Here is a 21,729-nt window from a genome sequence, read left to right as displayed (position 1 = left end):
TTCTTCAGCTGATGATTATTTTTATATATACAATTAATGATTTAAATAATAGAAATATTAAAAAATTATGATATCATATGAATTTTATACATAACGAAATAACGAGCATTAGTTCCAACATGCTGGGGCTAAGGTGGAAACTTTCATTCGTTCAAGGGATCTGTAAGTATAAACATACTAATTTCGGATTTTATTAGGAGATCATGCATCACTATAATCGAGTGGATATTATGCGCTTCCACACAAAAACCTCAAGTACAGTTTAGACCAGGTATGGAAAAGTTAATACTATTTCTTCGATTTCAGTACATTTTGTGACATCGCAAAATATCGCGATTGGTTCATAGACTAGTCCATAGAACACAGTAGATTAAATAGACTAGTCAATACTAGTCTACAGACTAGTCTAATGGGCAAGTTAATAGTCCATACATTAGTTAATAAGCTAATCCAGAGACTAGTTAATAGACTATTCAATGGACTAGTTACTATACTAGTCCATAAAATAGTTAATATACTAGTCCGTAGATTTGTCCATAGACTTTTTAATAGAAAAATCCATAAATTAGTTAAGGGGCTAGTCGATAGACTAGTTAACATACTAGTCGATAGACTAGGGAATAGACTAGTCAACATACTAGTCCATAGGCTAATCACTAGGCTAGTCAATAGAATAGTACACAGACAAGTCAATATACTTGCTCAGTACATAGACTAGTCAATAGACCAGCTGATAGTCTAGTCCACAGAGTAGTCAATAGACTAATATATAAACTAATCTATATATTAGTCAATAAACTAGTCTGTTGACTAATCCATACACAATTTAGACTAGTGAATAGACTAGTCCATAGACTACTTAATAGAACAGTCCATACATAAGTTAATGTATAGTTAGACTAGTCCATGCATTAGTTAATGGGTTAGACCAATGACTAGTCCATAGAATAGTTAGTAGACTAGTACATACACCATTAAATTGATTAGTTACTAGTCTAGTCAATAGAAATGTCCATTAATATACTCATTCAGTGTATAGAGTAGTCAATAGACCAACTCATAGTCTAGTCCATAGAATAGCCAATGGACTAGTCCATAAACTAGTCTTTAAACTAGTCCACAGATTAGTCAGCCCTTAGACAAGTTTATAGACTAATCCTTAGTATAGTTAATAGATTATTTAATATATCTGACCATATACAACCTATTAGACTAGTCAGTATACTAGTTAATAGACTAGTCCAAAGACTAGTTAATAGAATAGCCCATACATAAGTTAACTTAAAGTTAATATACTTTTCGATAGTCTAGTCAACAGTCTAGTATATAGACTAGTTAATAGAAAAGTCAATAGACTAATCAATAGACTAATTAATAAATTAGTCCTTAGTCTACTTAATAGAATAGTCCAGACATTGGATAATGGACTAGTGCACAGGCTAGTAATGGACTAGTTAATAGACTAGTCAATAGATTACGTAATAGAGTGGGCTAGTCATGAAGTGCATTTGGCCAATTAATACGAATTATTCATTAATTACGTTACTAAAAACACCCTCGTCCGCCCTATTCTCCAGACGTAGTAACGAGAGACTTTCTTATTTACAAACTAGAACGAGATGACTCGGATTTAAGAGATTTGGCTTCTAACATCTCACAAACAAATTGCTATTTTCATGACCTCGATAAATATTTTCCTTTTATTCAAAAACATATATTTTTTTCCAAAAAATACTATAGACTAGACTATAGACTAGACTATAGACTAGACTATGACTATAGACTAGACTATAGACTAGACTATAGACTAGACTATAGACTAGACTATAGACTAGACTATAGACTAGACTATAGACTAGACTATAGACTAGACTATAGACTAGACTATAGACTAGACTATAGACTAGACTATAGACTAGACTATAGACTAGACTATAGACTAGACTATAGACTAGACTAGACTAGACTATAGACTAGACTATAGACTAGACTATAGACTAGACTATAGACTAGACTATAGACTAGACTATAGACTAGACTATAGACTAGACTATAGACTAGACTATAGACTAGACTATAGACTAGACTATAGACTAGACTGTAGACTAGACTATAGACTAGACTATAGACTATGCTATAGACTAGACTATAGACTATACTATAGACTAGACTATAGACTATACTATAGACTAGACTATAGACTATACTATAGACTAGACTATATATTAAGAAAGAGACAGGCGAACAGACATGTCTAGATCGTCTTAGAATTTAATAAGAATATATGTACTTTTGTGGGTCTATGATCAGTATTTCGATGTGTTACAAACGGAATGACAATGATGGTGGGTATAAAAAGTAAATTTTTTTTCTAATAAAATTTCATGTAAAATACAAGAACAGAAATGTTATCCAGATCACAGAAGATCACTCCACATGTAGTAGTTGACAGTGCTGTAAATAATATCGTTTAAATCAAAACTTTTAGGAACAATAATATTGAGTATCTTCATAAGATACAAAAGGTTAAAGGTCAAACAAATACTATCTGCCGGAAATGACAAAAAATCCTCCTTAACTTTAAGATCCCGTCAACTATTAAATCATAGAAATACTACTGATATTATTTCTGTTCTTTTTTTAAATTAATTAAATGACTTTAATGTTGACATATTTATGATGTTTTGCAATTTTAAAATACAATAATATTTTATTATTATTATTTTGTTCAACTATATTGCACACTGTCACAGTTATTAGTAAATATATGGTAAATTATAACTTAATTATTAATAAACATGTTTATGGATTATTTTAAGCGGAAATTGTATTAATAAATAATTAGTGTTTTTAAAAAAATATATATAAATTAATAGACAATTTTTTAATTAAGTAGAACTAATTAATAGTTATAAATTCATTGCACTTTAATATTAATAAAAAAATAATATTTAAATAATAAAAAAATGAGCATACAAAAGCTTAACCAAGCCAATTAACATAATTATTGGTTTTTAATTGAAAATAAATTCGCAAAAAATAATAAAGAAAATTGTAAAATTGTATTAAATACCTGCTGCCGGTGGCACTGCTACCGCCATAACGATCTTCAGTATCGTGATGTGAAGCAGGAACTGGACGCTGACGTGTTGTTGAGGTAGTACCACTGTAACCACTGCTAGCGCCACTGCTTGAAGGTGTAGCGTAGTTGGAGGAGGATTTCGAACCCGTATCATCGCGCGAACTACGTCTCGAATCGAGACGATCGCGATACGAAGATGCGGTTGAACTTCCTGCCGATACACCAGATGTAGCAGCACTCGATGAGGGCTTGCTGACACTGTTGACTGTGGTCTTAGCTGTAGGCTTGTCATCGACCTCATCTTCAGACTCTTCCGTAGATGTTTCCTCTTCGCTACTAGACTCTGATTCGGCTTTGCTCTTGTCGGCTGCTGGTGTACTATGTTGTGGCAAGAAACGGCTAACAAATGGTTTCTTTTCAGTGGTAGCAGTAGTGCTTGCAGCTGTTGAGGCTGCCGGCCTACTGGCTGTGCTACGTGCTGGACTCTCGCGTGCTGTTGAAAATCTAGCCGCTGAGGGTGCCCGGCCAGCGGCAGCTGCTGCTGAACTGGCTGAACTTTCAGTGGAAGCACTTGAGTCACTGCTGCCGGAACGTGTAGTCTTCTTGACGGCTGCTACTTGGGCTGGTACTGGTGCTGTTGATTTTGACTGTTGAGTAGGAGTAGGAGATCCATCAGATTCTTCTTCATCAGAATCGCTGACAGCCTAACAGTTTTGTTTTTTATAGGTTTTCAGAGTATTTTGTTTTTTTAAATATTTGTTAAATTGTTTTTTGGATGCAATTGTTTATTTGGAATTTTTGTAATGATGTTGTTGTTATAACAGTTCATTTGTACAATGAAAGGCGAAAAAGAAATAGTGAAAGATTAGAGAACTGTGAGATATGTAAGTCAATGTAGGAATTTAATAATTAATAAAAATATAGAGTGAAGTAAAATCGGATACAGCCGATCTTTTAGATAACTCAAAATATTAATTTTTTTACGCTCAATATCATAGAAAATTGAAAAAGTGCCAAAAATAGTTCTTTAAATTAAATTTTCGCTTAGAACTTCAACTTAAAGCTTTTAGTTACTTTTTTGCCTTTAAAAGCCTATTAATTGTAAATACTCCTTTCTTACTTTCATTTTAGGAAATTCTTGTATGTTTTTATTCCTTAAACAAACGCAATCATCATTTGACATTTTCCTCAACAATAACAACATTAAGCATAAAAGGAGCGGAAAGGACAGAAAAAGATAAAAGAAATAAGAAAAGTAAAAACGGTCATAACTGACCGTGTTATACCCTAAAGAAGCATAAGTATTTTGGAAGATTTTTAAAACCTTTAGACCACTTTACAAGATATTACGAACAACTATGCTTTATATGGCGATAATACTCAGTATCAAAAACACATCCCAAATTTGTAATTGAACTGTGTGGGAGCTGAAAAGCTGAAATTAAGAACCATATCAACAAATACTGAACAAGACAAGCAGTCGAACTAGAACTGAACTAGAACTGAACTAGAATTGAACTAGAACTGAACTAGAACTGAACTAGAACTGAACTAGAACTGAACTAGAACTGAACTAGAACTGAACTAGAACTGAACTAGAACTGAACTAGAACTGAACTAGAACTGAACTAGAACTGAACTAGAACTGAACTAGAACTGAACTAGAACTGAACTAGAACTGAACTAGAACTGAACTAGAACTGAACTAGAACTGAACTAGAACTGAACTAGAACTGAACTAGAACTGAACTAGAACTGAACTAGAACTGAACTAGAACTGAACTAGAACTGAACTAGAACTGAACTAGAACTGAACTAGACTGAACCAGAACTGAACTAGAACTGAACTAGAACTGAACTAGAACTGAACTAGAACTGAACTAGAACTGAACTAGAACTGAACTAGAACTGAACTAGAACTGAACTAGAACTGAACTAGAACTGAACTAGAACTGAACTAGAACTGAACTAGAACTGAACTAGAACTGAACTAGAACTGAACTAGAACTGAACTAGAACTGAACTAGAACTGAACTAGAACTGAACTAGAACTGAACTAGAACTGAACTAGAACTGAACTAGAACTGAACTAGAACTGAACTAGAACTGAACTAGAACTGAACTAGAACTGAACTAGAACTGAACTAGAACTGAACTAGAACTGAACTAGAACTGAACTAGAACTGAACTAGAACTGAACTAGAACTGAACTAGAACTGAACTAGAACTGAACTAGAACTGAACTAGAACTGAACTAGAACTGAACTAGAACTGAACTAGAACTGAACTAGAACTGAACTAGAACTGAACTAGAACTGAACTAGAACTGAACTAGAACTGAACTAGAACTGAACTAGAACTGAACTAGAACTGAACTAGAACTGAACTAGAACTGAACTAGAACTGAACTAGAACTGAACTAGAACTGAACTAGAAACTGAACTAGAACTGACTAGAACTGAACTAGAACTGAACTAGAACTGAACTAGAACTGAACTAGAACTGAACTAGACGGAACTAGAACTGAACTAGAACTGAACTAGAACTGAACTAGAACTGAACTAGAACTGACTAAACTGAACTAGAACTGACTAGAACTGAACTAGAAACTGAACTAGAACTGAACTAGACTGAACTAGAACTGAACTACGAACTAGACTAGAACTGACCTAGAACTGAACTAGAACTGACTAGAACTGAAACTAGAACTGAACTAGAACTGAACTAGAACTGAACTAGAACTGAACTAGAACTGAACTAGAACTGAACTAGAACTGAACTAGAACTGAACTAGAACTGAACTAGAACTGAACTAGAACTGAACTAGAACTGAACTAGAACTGAACTAGAACTGAACTAGAACTGAACTAGAACTGAACTAGAACTGAACTAGAACTGAACTAGAACTGAACTAGAACTGAACTAGAACTGAACTAGAACTGAACTAGAACTGAACTAGAACTGAACTAGAACTGAACTAGAACTGAACTAGAACTGAACTAGAACTGAACTAGAACTGAACTAGAACTGAACTAGAACTGAACTAGAACTGAACTAGAACTAGAACTGAACTAGAACTGAACTAGAACTGAACTAGAACTGAACTAGAACTGAACTAGAACTGAACTAGAACTGAACTAGAACTGAACTAGAACTGAACTAGAACTGAACTAGAACTGAACTAGAACTGAACTAGAACTGAACTAGAACTGAACTAGAACTGAACTAGAACTGAACTAGAACTAGAACTGAACTAGAACTAGAACTGAACTAGAACTGAGCTAGAACTAGAACTGAAACTAGAACTGAATTAGAACTGAACTAGAACTGAACTAGAACTGAACTAGAACTGAACTAGAACTGAACTAGAACTAACTAGAACTGAACTAGAACTGAACTAGAACTGAACTAGAACTGAACTAGAACTGAACTAGAACTGAACTAGAACTGAACTAGAACTGAACTAGAAACTGAACTAGAACTGAACTAGAACTGAACTAGAACTGGAACTAGAACTGAACTAGAACTGAACTAGAACTGAACTAGAACTGAACTAGAACTGAACTAGAACTAGAAATGAACTAGAACTAGAACTGAACTAGAACTGAACTAGAACTAGAACTGAACTAGAACTGAATTAGAACTGAACTAGAACTGAACTAGAACTGAACTAGAACTGAACTAGAACTGAACTAGAACTGAACTAGAACTAAACTAGAACTGAACTAGAACTGAACTAGAACTGAACTAGAACTGAACTAGAACTGAACTAGAACTGAACTAGAACTAGAACTGAACTAGAACTAGAACTGAACTAGAACTAGAACTGAACTAGAACTGAATTAGAACTGAACTAGAACTGAACTAGAACTGAACTAGAACTGAACTAGAACTGAACTAGAACTAAACTAGAACTGAACTAGAACTGAACTAGAACTGAACTAGAACTGAACTAGAACTGAACTAGGACTGAACTAGAACTGAACTAGAACTGAACTAGAACTGAACTAGAACTAGAACTGAACTAGAACTGAACTAGAACTGAATTAGAACTGAACTAGAACTGAACTAGAACTGAACTAGAACTGAACTAGAACTAGAACTGAACTAGAACTAGAACTGAACTAGAACTGAACTAGAACTGAACTAGAACTAGAACTGAACTAGAACTGAATTAGAACTGAACTAGAACTGAACTAGAACTGAACTAGAACTAAACTAGAACTGAACTAGAACTAAACTAGAACTGAACTAGAACTGAACTAGAACTGAACTAGAACTGAACTAGAACTGAACTAGGACTGAACTAGAACTGAACTAGAACTGAACTAGAACTGAACTAGAACTGAACTAGAACTAGAACTGAACTAGAACTGAACTAGAACTGAATTAGAACTGAACTAGAACTGAACTAGAACTGAACTAGAACTGAACTAGAACTGAACTAGAACTGAACTAGAACTGAACTAGAACTGAACTAGAACTGAACTAGAACTGAACTAGAACTGAACTAGAACTGAACTAGAACTGAACTAGAACTGAACTAAACTAGAACTGCACTAGAACTGAACTAGAACTGAACTAAACTAGAACTGAACTAGAACTGAACCAGAACTGAACTAGAACTGAAGTAGCCAACAAACGGGTTCTGACCATCTGACTTAAAGAAAGTACATTAAAAACAAACATTTCAATATGGTGGTATAGGGTATACAAAATATATATATTTTTTGTATTTCTATAATATTTCTGTTGATTATAAATTCCAGACATTGACAGTGAAATGAGACCGAATAAATTGTAAAGAATAGAATAAAATGAAATGATAGCAATGTTAAACAATGATTATGCATAATATATCATTAGAATACAAAAGGACACATGAAGAGGGAAATGATTGTTGGTTGGTTGTCCTAATGGTAAATGGCACAGGAGTACAAATGTTTTTATATACATATTTACAATACAATAGATGAGGCACGAGCGCAGACAGCCTGAATGGCTGGCTGGCTGAATGGTTGGATGGTTGGCTGGAATGGAAGCTTTTTGATGCGTGTTTATGGTTTGTTGCATGAATGTGATTTGTGATACAAGTAATTTTTGTTATTAGATAACAGGAGGGAAGAAGAATAAAATTAACAAGCACAATGATTTATTTTATTTTATTTAATTTTTTTTATTATTAAAGGGACATCAGAAATTCAAAATTATGTTTAGAATAAAAAAACGTATATATAAAAGAAAAATAAGAAAAAGTTGTGGTTATAGCAGAGAAGAATAAAAAAAAAACTCAAAACAAGTGTAACGAAAATAAAAAAAACGTTATTTATGCAAATGAATTTAAATATTTAAGAAATATAATCAAAAAGGAAAACATAATCAAATTAACATCACTGCCAAACAGAAAAATAAAAATTTATATAATAATTGTAATCGTTGTGTATTGTTAGTTTTATTTTCTTCAGCTCGATTTCATAACAACAAAAATTAACATGATCCAAATGTTTAAAATTTAAAAAAAAGAGAAAGAGAGAGTAGAAATTAAGTCAAACAATTTAAAATTAAAATTTTCTATTATTTTTAACAAAATCAGGTGTTTAAATCAGCAAACAAATAAATCAAAATAGAATATAATTTTTTTATATTTTCGTTTATTTATTTATTTTTTTAATTTCAATTAACATAAAGTTAGACAATATTTTAATCAAATTAGCATTTTATAAATATACTGTTTTTATGTTTTAATTTATAATTCAAATACATAACGAACGTTGTCGACAAGAGCTGTTAGGTTTAGGAAAAAAAATCAAGGTTTTTTTTAAAGGTTATAAATATTGTAAAATTCTAGCAAAACTTAATTTCATTTCATATTTTTTAAAAATATTAAAAAATTGTTTTATTTTCTGATGTCCTTTTATTTAAAATAAAATAAATCCAGGCTGACCTTTAATATTTGTTTTTTTTAGTTTGTGTTTAGTAGGAAAAAAAGTGTATTGGTTATTCAAATAATCACTATAATTGGTTATATTTATTTATTTATTTTTTTCTTAGTTGCTTGTTGTCTTTTAACAGTTTAATATTACAGTTTGTAAAGTAAACTTAGAATATTGCATAAGCCAATCTATAAATTTTTTGCTTAAATGTTTACATATCATTTGCCATAAAAGAAAACTAAGAAAACCAAAGGTTGTTTAATCCTAAAATCCTTTACAGAAATATTTTGGGGAAGTATGCTAAAAGCATACCAACTAGTCTAAAGACCAGTTCATCTAATTTCGACTAGTCTCTTGACTAGTTTAATAACTAGTATATAGTCTAAACTTTCGACTACTCTATTGAATAGGTTATAGATTAGTCTATTGAAAAGTCTACAGAATAGTCCATAGGCAACTCTAGGAAATAGTATATAGTGTAGTCTAAGAACTAGTTGTTAGACTAGTCTTTTCACTATTATAAGGACTAAACCATAGACTACTCTATTCACCAGACAATGAATAAGTCTATTGACTAATATATTGAAAAATCTTTAAACCATCCTATGGACAACTCTAGGAAGTAGTATATAGTGTAGCCTAAGTACTAGTTCTTTGACTACTCTATGGACTATCTATGGATTATTCTATTGACTAAGTTTAGGAACTAGTATATAGACTTGTCAACGGACTAGTCTTACGGGTTAGTCTATTGAATAAATTCTTTAAAAGTCTACAGACAAGTCTATGACTTAGTCTAGGGATTATTCTATGTGCTAGTCTATGGAGAAGTCTACTGACTAGTCTATAGACTATTCAATTAATTGACTACTCAGTGGACTACTTTATTATAAGTCAATGGTCTAGTCTATAGTTTAGCTTGTAGTCCAGTCTATAGTTTAATCTACAGTATAGTGTATTGTCTAATCAGTAGTCTACTCTATAGCCTAGCCAACAGTATAGTCTGTAGTTTAGTCTATAGTCTAGTCTATAGTCCAGTCTATAGTTTACTCAATAGTCTAGTATATTGTCCAGTCTATAGTCTACTTTGTAGTCTAGTTTGTAGTCCAGTCTATAGTCTAGCCTATAGTCTAGTCTATAGTCTAGCAGGTAGTCTAGTCTGTAGTCTAATCTGTAGTCTAGGCTATAGCCTAGCCTACAGTTTTGTCTGTAGTCTAGTTTATAGTCTAGCCTATAGTCAAATCTATAGTCTAGCCTATAGTCCAGTCTGTAGTCTAGTCTATAGTGTAGTCTATAGTCTACTCTGTAGTTTAGTGTAGTCTAGTCTATAGCCTAGTCTATAGTCTAGTCTATAGCCTAGTCTATAGTCAAGTCTATAGTCTAGTTTGTAGTCTAGTATATAGTGTAGTCTGTAGTCTAGTCTATAGTCTAGTCTATAGTCTAGTCTATAGTCTAGTCTATAGTCTAGTCTATAGTCTAGTCTATAGTCTAGTCTATAGTCTAGTCTATAGTCTAGTCTATAGTCTAGTCTATAGTCTAGTCTATAGTCTAGTCTATAGTCTAGTCTATAGTCTAGTCTATAGTCTAGTCTATAGTCTAGTCTATGTCTAGTCTATAGTCTAGTCTATAGTCTAGTCTATAGTCTAGTCTATAGTCTAGTCTATAGTCTAGTCTATAGTCTAGTCTATAGTCTAGTCTATAGTCTAGTCTATAGTCTAGTCTATAGTCTAGTCTATAGTCTAGTCTATAGTCTAGTCTATAGTCTAGTCTATAGTCTAGTCTATAGTCTAGTCTATAGTCTAGTCTATAGTCTAGTCTATAGTCTAGTCTATAGTCTAGTCTATAGTCTAGTCTATAGTCTAGTCTATAGTCTAGTCTATAGTCTAGTCTATAGTCTAGTCTATAGTCTAGTCTATAGTCTAGTCTATAGTCTAGTCTGTAGTCTTGTCTATAGTCTAGTCTATAGTCTAGTCTATAGTCTAGTCTATAGTCTAGTCTATAGTCTAGTCTGTAGTCTAGTCTATAGTCTAGTCTATAGTCTAGTCTATAGTCTAGTCTATAGTCTAGTCTATAGTCTAGTCTATAGTCTAGTCTATAGTCTAGTCTATAGTCTAGTCTATAGTCCAGTATATAGTCTAGTCTATAGTCTAGTCTATAGTCTAGTCTATAGTCTAGTCTATAGTCTAGTCTATAGTCTAGTCTATTGTCTAGTCTATTGTCTAGTCTATAGTCTAGTCTATTGTCTAGTCTATAGTCTAGTCTATAGTCTAGTCTATAGTCTAGTCTATAGTCTAGTCTATAGTCTAGTCTATAGTCTAGTCTATAGTCTAGTCTATAGTCTAGTCTATAGTCTAGTCTATTCTAGTCTAGTCTATAGTCTAGTCTATAGTCTAGTCTATGTCTAGTCTATAGTCTAGTCTATAGTCTAGTCTATGTCTAGTCTATAGTCTAGTTCTATAGTCTAGTCTATAGCTAGTCTATAGTTAGTCTATAGTCTAGTCTATAGTCTAGTCTATAGTCTAGTCTATAGTCCTAGTCTTAGTTAGTCTATAGTCAGTCTATAGTCTAGTCTATAGTCTAGTCTATAGTCTAGTCTATAGTCTAGTCTATAGTCTAGTCTATAGTCTAGTCTATAGTCTAGTCTATTAGTCTATTCTATCTAGTCTAGTCTATAGTCTAGTCTATAGTCTAGTCTATAGTCTAGTCTATAGTCTAGTCTATAGTCTAGTCTATAGTCTAGTCTATTAGTCTCAGTCTATAGTCTAGTCTATAGTCTAGTCTATAGTCTAGTCTATAGTCTAGTCTATAGTCTAGTCTATAGTCTAGTCTATAGTCTAGTCTATAGTCTAGTCTATAGTCTAGTCTATAGTCTAGTCTATAGTCTAGTCTATAGTCTAGTCTATAGTCTAGTCTAGTAGTCTAGTCTATAGTCTAGTCTATAGTCTAGTCTATAGTCTAGTCTATAGTCTCAGTCTATAGTCTAGTCTATAGCTAGTCTATAGTCTAGTCTATAGTCTAGTCTATAGTCTAGTCTATAGTCTAGTCTATTGTCTAGTCTATAGTCTATAGTAGTCTATTAGTAGTCTTAGTGTCTATAGTCTAGTCTATAGTCTAGTCTATAGTCTAGTCTATAGTTCTAGTCCTATAGTCTAGTCTATAGTCTAGTCTATAGTCTAGTCTATAGTCTAGTCTATAGTCTAGTCTATAGTCTAGTCTATAGTCTAGTCTATAGTCTAGTCTATAGTCTAGTCTATAGTCTAGTCTATAGTCTAGTCTATAGTCTAGTCTATAGTCTAGTCTATAGTCTAGTCTATAGTCTAGTCTATAGTCTAGTCTATAGTCTAGTCTATAGTCTAGTCTATAGTCTAGTCTATAGTCTAGTCTATAGTCTAGTCTATAGTCTAGTCTATAGTCTAGTCTATAGTCTAGTCTATAGTCTAGTCTATAGTCTAGTCTATAGTCTAGTCTATAGTCTAGTCTATAGTCTAGTCTATCGTCTAGTCTATAGTCTAGTCTATAGCTAGGTCTATAGTCTAGTCTATAGTCTAGTCTATAGTCTAGTCTATAGTCTAGTCTATAGTCTAGTCTATAGTCTAGTCTATAGTCTAGTCTATAGTCTAGTCTATAGTCTAGTCTATAGTCTAGTCTATAAGCTGTCTATAGTCTAGTCTCGTATAGTCTAGTCTATAGTCTAGTCTATAGTCTAGTCTATAGTCTAGTCTAGTCTAGTCTATAGTCTAGTCTATCGTCTAGTCTATAGTCTAGTCTATAGTCTAGTCTATAGTCTAGTCTATAGTCTAGTCTATAGTCTAGTCTATAGTCTAGTCTATAGTCTAGTCTATAGTCTAGTCTATAGTCTAGTCTATAGTCTAGTCTATATTCTAGTCTATAGTCTAGTCTATATTCTAGTCTATAGTCTAGTCTATAGTCTAGTCTATAGTCTAGTCTATAGTCTAGTCTATAGTCTAGTCTTATCGTTCTAGTCTATAGTCTAGTCTATAGTCTAGTCTATAGTCTAGTCTATAGTCTAGTCTATGTCTAGTCTAGTCTATAGTCTAGTCTATAGTCTAGTCTATAGTCTAGTCTATAGTCTAGTCTATAGTCTAGCCTATAGTCTAGCCTATAGTCTAGTCTATAGTCTAGTCTATAGTCTAGTCTATAGTCTAGTCTATAGTCTAGTCTATAGTCTAGTCTATAGTCTAGTCTATAGTCTAGCCTATAGTCTAGTCTATAGTCTAGTCTATAGTCTAGTCTATAGTCTAGTCTATAGTCTAGTCTATAGTCTAGTCTATAGTCTAGTCTATAGTCTAGTCTATAGTCTAGTCTATAGTCTAGTCTATAGTCTAGTCTATAGCCTAGTCTATAGTCTAGTCTATAGTCTAGTCTATAGTCTAGTCTATAGTCTAGTCTATAGTCTAGTCTATAGTCTAGTCTATAGTCTAGTCTATAGTCTAGTCTATAGTCTAGTCTATAGTCTAGTCTATAATCTAGTCTATAGTCTAGTCTATTGTCTAGTCTATAGTCTAGTCTATAGTCTAGTCTATAGTCTAGTCTATAGTCTAGTCTATAGTCTAGTCTATACTCTAGTCTATACTCTAGTCTATAGTCTAGTCTATAGTCTAGTCTATAGTCTAGTCTATAGACTAGACTATACTCTAGTCTTTAGTCTAGTATATAATCTAGTCTACAGTCTAGTATATAGCCTAGTATATAGACTTGTCTATAGTCTAGTCTAGTCTAAAGTATAGTCTAAAGAATAGTCTATAGTCTTGTCTAAAGTCTAGTCTATAGCCTATTCTTTGGCCTATAGAATTGGATCCGAAATCTCTAGCACCTTTAAAAGAATTCAAGTATTTCAATACTGATGGGGCATGATGAGGCATGCTTCCCCTTTTGCATCTCAAGAAGAAAATAGACAACCAATTATAGTGAAATTGTGTAGTAGTAGTACAGAGTATTAAATGAAAATCAATCTTAAGCTTAATAAATAATACAAAAATAAGAAATGTTGTATTAAATCTCAGGTATACAAGTTAAAAGTTATTTGTGATTTTCTTTCTCAGTTTTGTTTTTTAGTTTAGGTTCTTATAAAAAATTAAAACAAAATTTAGTTGTTAACATAAAGAAAATAGTAGTAAATGTAAATAAAAAAAATCGAAAAATAGTAATATGTATTAAACTCCAAACAGGGGGATAGATGTGAATCGAAACAAAGAAGAGGACAATACAAAATAAACTATTAAATTAAATATAAATAAGTTTTGAGAATATAAAAAAAGGTTAGCAAAAATACAAATTTGTATACGTATGTTTAAGTAGTATTTATAGTATGTTTCCCAAAGGAAATTAATTTCCAAAAAAAAAAAAAAACACATTTTGTTTTTTCTTACTTCTCATTTATAAGAAACATTTTTGACTATGTTTGAGAACATGAAAAGAAATGAAAATTGTAAATGGTTGTCATAGTCAAGAATTTTTATTATAAATGAGTTGGTAAGTTTTTCCAAAAAAAATAATAATAAAAGATTTAAATAAGAAAATAAGTACTTATTTTAAAAACGAGTTAGGGGGAAGTTGAGTTGGGAGTAGATTTGAATAGTGCGAAGATTTATGGGAAACTATTGTTAAAGGCAATATTACTGGAGTTTGAAGGATAACTAACATTTAATAAATATTTTTAACACTATCACATAAGAAATACTATTTTTTTACTATGGACAAAAAGTTTGTTTATTCCTATAGAGGAATAGTAGTGACTGCAAAAAACTAGTTTTATAACTGCTTACTAGTTGTTAATAGTCATTATCAGTTCTATGAAAATTATACTTCTAATACCCTAACTTCATCTTGTCCTAAAGAAATCAAAAATTATTTGGAAAGAAACTCTCCTGAATCAATCTAATTACTTAAGGAACTAATTGTATGTATTTTCTTTTCAATCTTCATCTGTTACCTCTTCTTCAGTTTCTTCTTCCTCAGTTTCGGTTACCTCTACTACTTCCTCTATTACTTCCTCTATTTCCTCTTCCTCTACCTCTTCTTCACTTTCTTCCTTTTGATTTTCGGAGGCTTGTGCTTCTATATTATCTGATCTTAAAGAATTTTCATTATTATTGTTTAGCTGCGTTTCATTATTGTTATTATCGCTGTCCTCCTTAATAGCGGGAACATCTCTGATATCGGTTTCTATAACTTCTGTGTTAGTGTTATCTAATGTTTCAACATTTTCGTCTACCTTTTCTTCCTCTACTTCTTCCTCCTCTTCAGTTTCTTCTTCCTCTGTTTCGGTTTCTTCCTCAGTTTCTGTTTCTGTTTCAGTTTCTGTTTCCTCTTCCTCGCTAACTGTTTCAACATTTGTTGGCTGTTCTACGCTAAGTTGTTCATTCTGTGGTTGCTGCTGCTCTGTACTATTACTAGCAATTTGTTCTTCCTCTTCTTCTTCCTCCTCTTCGGATTCAGTTTCTTCCTCATCTTCATCCTCTTCTTCCTCCTCTTCTTCTTCTTCATCATCCTCATCATCTACCTCTTCAACTCCCCCTAACGCTACTTGACTAATGTTATTATTGTGTTTACCACTACTACTACTACTGCTAGGATTGTTATCTTCTTCATTTGTTTCAACCACACTCACCTCTATCCTGGGTGGAGTCCTACGCACGGGTGATGCATTGTGAGAACTACTTTCACTCTCTTCACTGTTAGCCCCAGGGGCAACACTATTACGTTTTAAAGCACTCACACGATCGGCTGCTGGTCTATCCGTTGACTCAGCGGCGGCCGCTGCTGCTGCTGTTGAAGAACTGGGTGCATTCTTGTTTTGACGCTTAATGCGACTGATTTCATCATCTTCGGAAACTTGTCTCTGAGCGGCAGGCGGCTGTTGTTTAGGTCTTTGCATTGAAGCTTTTTGAGCTTGAATAGCTGCTTGTACGGCAGCCTGAGCCGCTGTATCGACCTTCTTTTCCTTCTTCTCCTTGCCTATATCGGCTAGACGTTGTACAACGCGGGCACAATCACTCAAACGTATAATGCCACTAAGCTGACCCCTGGAAGCATCCTCGCTATCACGCACTTTATCCTTTTGTTTCTTCTCCTCCTGTTGACGCTGCAGCTGTTGCTGTTCGTTATCGGAGTCATCGTTCTGGTGGGAACGCACGAATCTTGAACGGAAACGTGATTTACCCGAACGTGTCGATTGATCATTATCGTAATCGTTATCATAATCATAATCGCCACCTCCGCCACCACCACGGCCATAACGGCTGGAACTGCTATCGCCATAGCGATCGTTATTAATGCGCACTGGACGCTCACCAAAGCGGCGACCACCCAACACTGGCTCATCATTATAACCAATACGTTCCTCCTGCTGGCGAAACTGTGACGCCAAACGATGATCACTCTTCGAACGCATCAAACCGGGTTGTAATGATGAGGGCGGTGCCAAGTGAGAGCTACTGGCCGATCCCGTACTCGAATGTGGTGTTATATTCAGGTCACCAAATGTGGCCAAATTCATGACCAATTGATTGGGATCAATTGAAACTAAAAAGCGTACACGACGACTATAATCGGAATTTTCATATTCGAAATGTCTCAAAAATTCCACCGTCTTCAAGAAGATCTCTTTCGTATCCATCAGTTCACAATCGTCCCATTCAACTGTCTCATTCATGTACTTGTCAACAATATCACAATTACTACTGATATTACTGATCTCAGTATCGAGATTCTCTTTGAGTGTATTCAAATTGCGCGATTCGGTGGTGAGGTAGCGATCGATTTCTCCCTTCAACTGATCGGCACGATCCTTAATGGCTTTAGTGATGCGACGATAGATTTCATCGATTTCCTCTGTAGTACTAATACAATTCGTTTGTAAGCTAACCATGTTCTTTTCGATAAGGGCCAAGGAGTCCTGCAGACGATGTAAACTGCGACGAATCTAAATATGAGAGAACGTTAAAAGAGTGAGTAGGCTGTAGTATTAAAGTTTTAAAATTAAAAATTACCTGTGAATTGAAACGTGTAATTTCACGTCGCAAAATGTCCATATGAGCACTTTTACAATCTTCGCAGATTTTCTTTTCACAATGAGCACAAGGCTGCAAATAGGCCTTCTCAGAGCAAACACCACAACGTTCCATTATTTGACCTGCAGAAGAAAAAACAAATGAACACAAATATTAGATAAATTTGAACACGATAAGATATTCGGAAATGATAACACAGATTTCTATATAGAAAATTTTTCAATAAAGTGAACACATTTTCTATAGAAAATCTTTTACAAAAGTAAACCCATTTTCTATAGAAAACTTTTCACAAAGATGAACATATTTCCTATATAAAAACTTTTCACAAAAGTGAACACACTTTCACTTAAGTGAACATATTTTCTATAGAAAATCGTTCTTTAAAGTGAACACCTTTTCTATAGAAAATCTTTCCCTAATGGGAACACCTATTCTATAGAAAATATTTCCCTAATGGGAACACATTTTCTATAGAAAATCTTTCCCTAATGGGAACACATTTTCTATAGAAAATCTCTCCCTAATGGGAACTCATTTTCTATAGAAAATCTTTCCCTAATGGGAACACATTTTCTATAGAAAATCTTTCCCTAATGGGAACACATTTTCTATAGAAAATCTTTCCCTAATGGGAACACATTTTCTATAGAAAATCTTTCCCTAATGGGAACACATTTTCTATAGAAAATCTTTCCCTAATGGGAACACATTTTCTATAGAAAATCTTTCCCTAATGGGAACACATTTTCTATAGAAAATCTTTCCCTAATGGGAACACATTTTCTATAGAAAATCTTTCCCTAATGGGAACACATTTTCTATAGAAAATCTTTCCCTAATGGGAACACATTTTCTATAGAAAATCTTTCCCTAATGGGAACACATTTCTATAGAAAATCTTTCCCTAATGGGAACACATTTTCTATAGAAAATCTTTCCCTAATGGGAAAATCTTTCCCTAATGGGAACACATTTTCTATAGAAAATCTTTCCCTAATGGGAACAAATTTTCTATAGAAAATGTTCCCTAATGAACAAATTCTATAGAAAATCTTTCCCTAATGGGAACACATTTCTATAGAAAATCTTTAATGGTTTTCTATAAAAACTTTCTATAGAAATTTTCTAAGAAACATTTTCTATAGAAAATCTTTCCCTAATGGGAACACATTTCTAAGAAAATTTTCTATGAAAATTTTCTATGAAAATTTCTATAGAAAATCTTTCCCTAATGGGAACAATTTTCTATAGAAATCTTCCCTAATGGGAAAATTTTCTATAGAAAATCTTTCCCTAATGGAACAAATTTCTATAGAAAATCTTTCCCTAATGGGAAACATTTTCTATAGAAAATCTTTCCCTAATGGGAACACATTTTCTATAGAAAATCTTTCCCTAATGGGAACACATTTTCTATAGAAAATCTTTCCTAATGGGAACACATTTTCTATAGAAAATCTTTCCCTAATGGGAAACATTTTCTATAGAAAATCTTTCCCTAATGGGAACACATTTTCTATAGAAAATCTTTCCCTAATGGGAATACATTTTCTATAGAAAATCTTTCACTTAAGTGAACACATTTTCTATAGAAAATCTTTCACTTAAGTGAACACATTTTCTATAGAAAATCTTTCACTTAAGTGAACACATTTTCTATAGAAAATCTTTCACTTAAGTGAACACATTTTCTATAGAAAATCTTTCACTTAAGTGAACACATTTTCTATAGAAAATCTTTCACTTAAGTGAACACATTTTCTATAGAAAATCTTTCACTTAAATGAACACATTTTCTATAGAAAATCTTTCACTTAAGTGAACACATTTTCTATAGAAAATCTTTCACTTAAGTGAACACATTTTCTATAGAAAATCTTTCACTTAAGTGAACACATTTTCTATAGAAAATTTTTCACTTAAGTGAACACATTTTCTATAGAAAATCTTTCACTTAATTCTTTCACTAATGTAAACATATTTTCTTTAGAAAATCTATCTCTATAGAGAACAGATTTTCGATAGAAAATCTTTTTCTTAAGTGAACACATTTTCTATTGAAAAGTTTTCTCGAAAGTAAACACATAAATGAACACATTTTCTATAGAACATCTTTCACATAAGTGAACACATTTTCTATAGAAGTTCTTTCACTTAAGTGAACACATTTTCTATAGAAAATCTTTCACTAATATAAACACCAAAAAGAAAAGATTTTCTATGGAAAGTTTTTCACTGAAGTGAACACATTTTCTACAGAAAATCTTTCCCTAATGTGAAAACATTTTCTTTCAAAAAAGTAAAAATCGATTTCTTGACAACATTTATCTGAAATGTAAATTTAGTTTATATATAATTTTGAATTATTTTTTGTAAAATCATTTATGTTTTTATTTGAATAGTATTTTTAACGTTTTGAGCGCAATAAAATTTGACTCATTCAACCTTCATATATAATGCAAAACTTTAATACTTTTCAACTACTTATGTATTAAATTTCATACAATGATATGTTTTTCTTTTTTTTTTATACGATTTTTCTTTTTTTGTCATAAAAATCTGAAAATCTCTTAATATCATACACCCTGCACTCTTAAGACGAATGTTATAAATTTTCAAAATTATGAAGAAATTTTGAATTTAAATTTTCATTCTTAAGGAAAATATTCAACAAGTAGTCTGAGAGAAGTTCCCTGTTGATACCTTCATAAAAACTTCTTAATAGTTTCTGATACATACACATATATTAAGGATGAAGTAAAGACTTCAAATCATGGGAAATTCCCTTCTAAATCCTATATGTGCTGAGAATTTGTTTTACCAAAATTTACTTTATTCTTTTGCCTTTCTGTTTTGATTTTATAATAGTCTTAAGTATATAAAATTTGAAAACTCTGTGAAAATGTTTCCTTAGTGTTATCATTCTTCTAGTTTTCTTTCAATTTCTCTTTACATTTGATATTGAATATAATGTTCGTTCAATTCCATTGATTCTGTTATTTTACATTTAAAACAACTGTCGACATTAAAAATGTATGTGGTGTTTTTTGTCCCCGTTTAGAGCTGATGTAAACCATACTTAGTATGTCGATATACATACATATGTATCAATACACATGTGTATAAGTATTGTTATATACATGTGTATGTATAAATATTAGGGTGTAATTTTTGTTATTATGTCCTAAATGTCATAATAATCAATTCCTTAAAATAAGATCAAACTTAATAAATTCGTCAAATATCTTCGAAATCTTATTACAGTTTTATATCTAAAAATTTTACAGAAATTTGAAAGCAAATCCATCCCCTATTACAAATTTCCCGATAAATGCTTGAATACAAAATTGTTATAAATGTAAAACAAAAAAAATACTATATAGCGCTGGATGCATTACCAAATCAAATTGTAAAATACGAAAAAAATATATACATACATATGTATATGTCTTCTATATGTATGTAAGTACCCCAGATGAAATCATATGGAAAAATGAATTTACAAATATTATTTTTACATATAATATACATATGAATATGTATGTAAAAGAAACTAACTTGTTCCAAAATGGTTAAACTAACTAAATATAGTTACATGTACCACATGCAGAGCTCTTTTTACTTACTATACCCAGAGTATTGACTAGTTGCAGTAGCTATCGAATTCCTTCTACTATTATATTCGATTCAGCAACTACTATACAGTTACATAGTATGAAACAGTTTAGTAAAAAAGTATACTTTCTACTAAAGTTTCCCTAATGGGAACACATTTTCTAGAGAAAATCTTTCCCTTAGAGGAACACATTTTCTAGAGAAAATCTTTCCCTTAGGGCAACACATTTTCTATAGAAAATCTTTCACTTAGGGGAACACATTTTCTATAGAAAATCTTTCACTTAGGGGAACACATTTTCTATAGAAAATCTTTCCCTTAGGGGAACACATTTTCTATAGAAAATCTTTCCCTTAAGGGAACACATTTTCTATAGAAAATCTTTCCCTTAGGGGAACACATTTTCTATAGAAATCTTTCCCTTAGGGGAACACATTTTCTATAGAAAATCTTTCCCTTAGGGGAACACATTTTCTATAGAAAATCTTTCCCTTAGGGGAACACATTTTCTATAGAAAATCTTTCCCTTAGGGGAACACATTTTCTATAGAAAATCTTTCCCTTAGGGGAACACATTTTCTATAGAAAATCTTTCCCTTAGGGGAACACACTTTCTATAGAAAATCTTTCCCTTAGGGGAACACATTTTCTATAGAAAATCTTTCCCTTAGGGGAACACATTTTCTATAGAAAATCTTTCCCTTAGGGGAACACATTTTCTATAGAAAATCTTTCCCTTAGGGGAACACATTTTCTATAGAAAATCTTTCCCTTAGGGGAACACATTTTCTATAGAAAATCTTTCCTTTAGGGGAACACATTTTCTATAGAAAATCTTTCCCTTAGGGGAACACATTTTCTATAGAAAATCTTTCCCTTAGGGGAACACATTTTCTATAGAAAATCTTTCCCTTAGGGGAACACATTTTCTACAGAAAATCTTTCCCTTAGGGGAACACATTTTCTATAGAAAATCTTTCCCTAAGGGGAACACATTTTCTATAGAAAATCTTTCCCTAAGGAGAACACATTTTCTATAGAAAATCTTTCCTTAAGGGGAAC

The 21,729-nt window shown here is 32.4% G+C and overlaps 1 protein-coding gene across 12 annotated transcripts in view; it reads right to left on the bottom strand.

Annotated features, from left to right (window-relative positions):
• Positions 1–21,729, bottom strand: part of LOC119611145 (RING finger protein nhl-1) — an 89,074-nt gene that overhangs the window by 26,943 nt on the left and 40,402 nt on the right. For 7 of the 12 annotated variants that reach the window (XM_037966626.1, XM_037966627.1, XM_037966630.1 and 4 more), the window contains 3 exons: positions 17,028–17,170; positions 15,647–16,960; positions 3,074–3,786 (listed from right to left, as the gene is read on the bottom strand). In XM_037966626.1, the coding sequence (XP_037822554.1) occupies positions 3,074–3,786; positions 15,647–16,960; positions 17,028–17,170 (2,170 nt within the window). Of the gene's footprint in view, positions 1–3,073; positions 3,787–14,955; positions 16,961–17,027; positions 17,171–21,729 lie in introns of all 12 variants that reach the window. The other 5 variants (XM_037966631.1, XM_037966635.1, XM_037966637.1 and 2 more) reach the window with 4 other exon arrangements.

Source organism: Lucilia sericata, unplaced genomic scaffold (genome assembly GCF_015586225.1).
Source record: "Lucilia sericata isolate MDLA Ls3-8-SP2 unplaced genomic scaffold, ASM1558622v1 Contig001375F_arrow, whole genome shotgun sequence".
In the NCBI taxonomy this organism is placed as follows: Eukaryota; Metazoa; Arthropoda; class Insecta; order Diptera; family Calliphoridae; genus Lucilia; species Lucilia sericata.
This window is presented reverse-complemented; position numbering and strand designations above follow the sequence as displayed.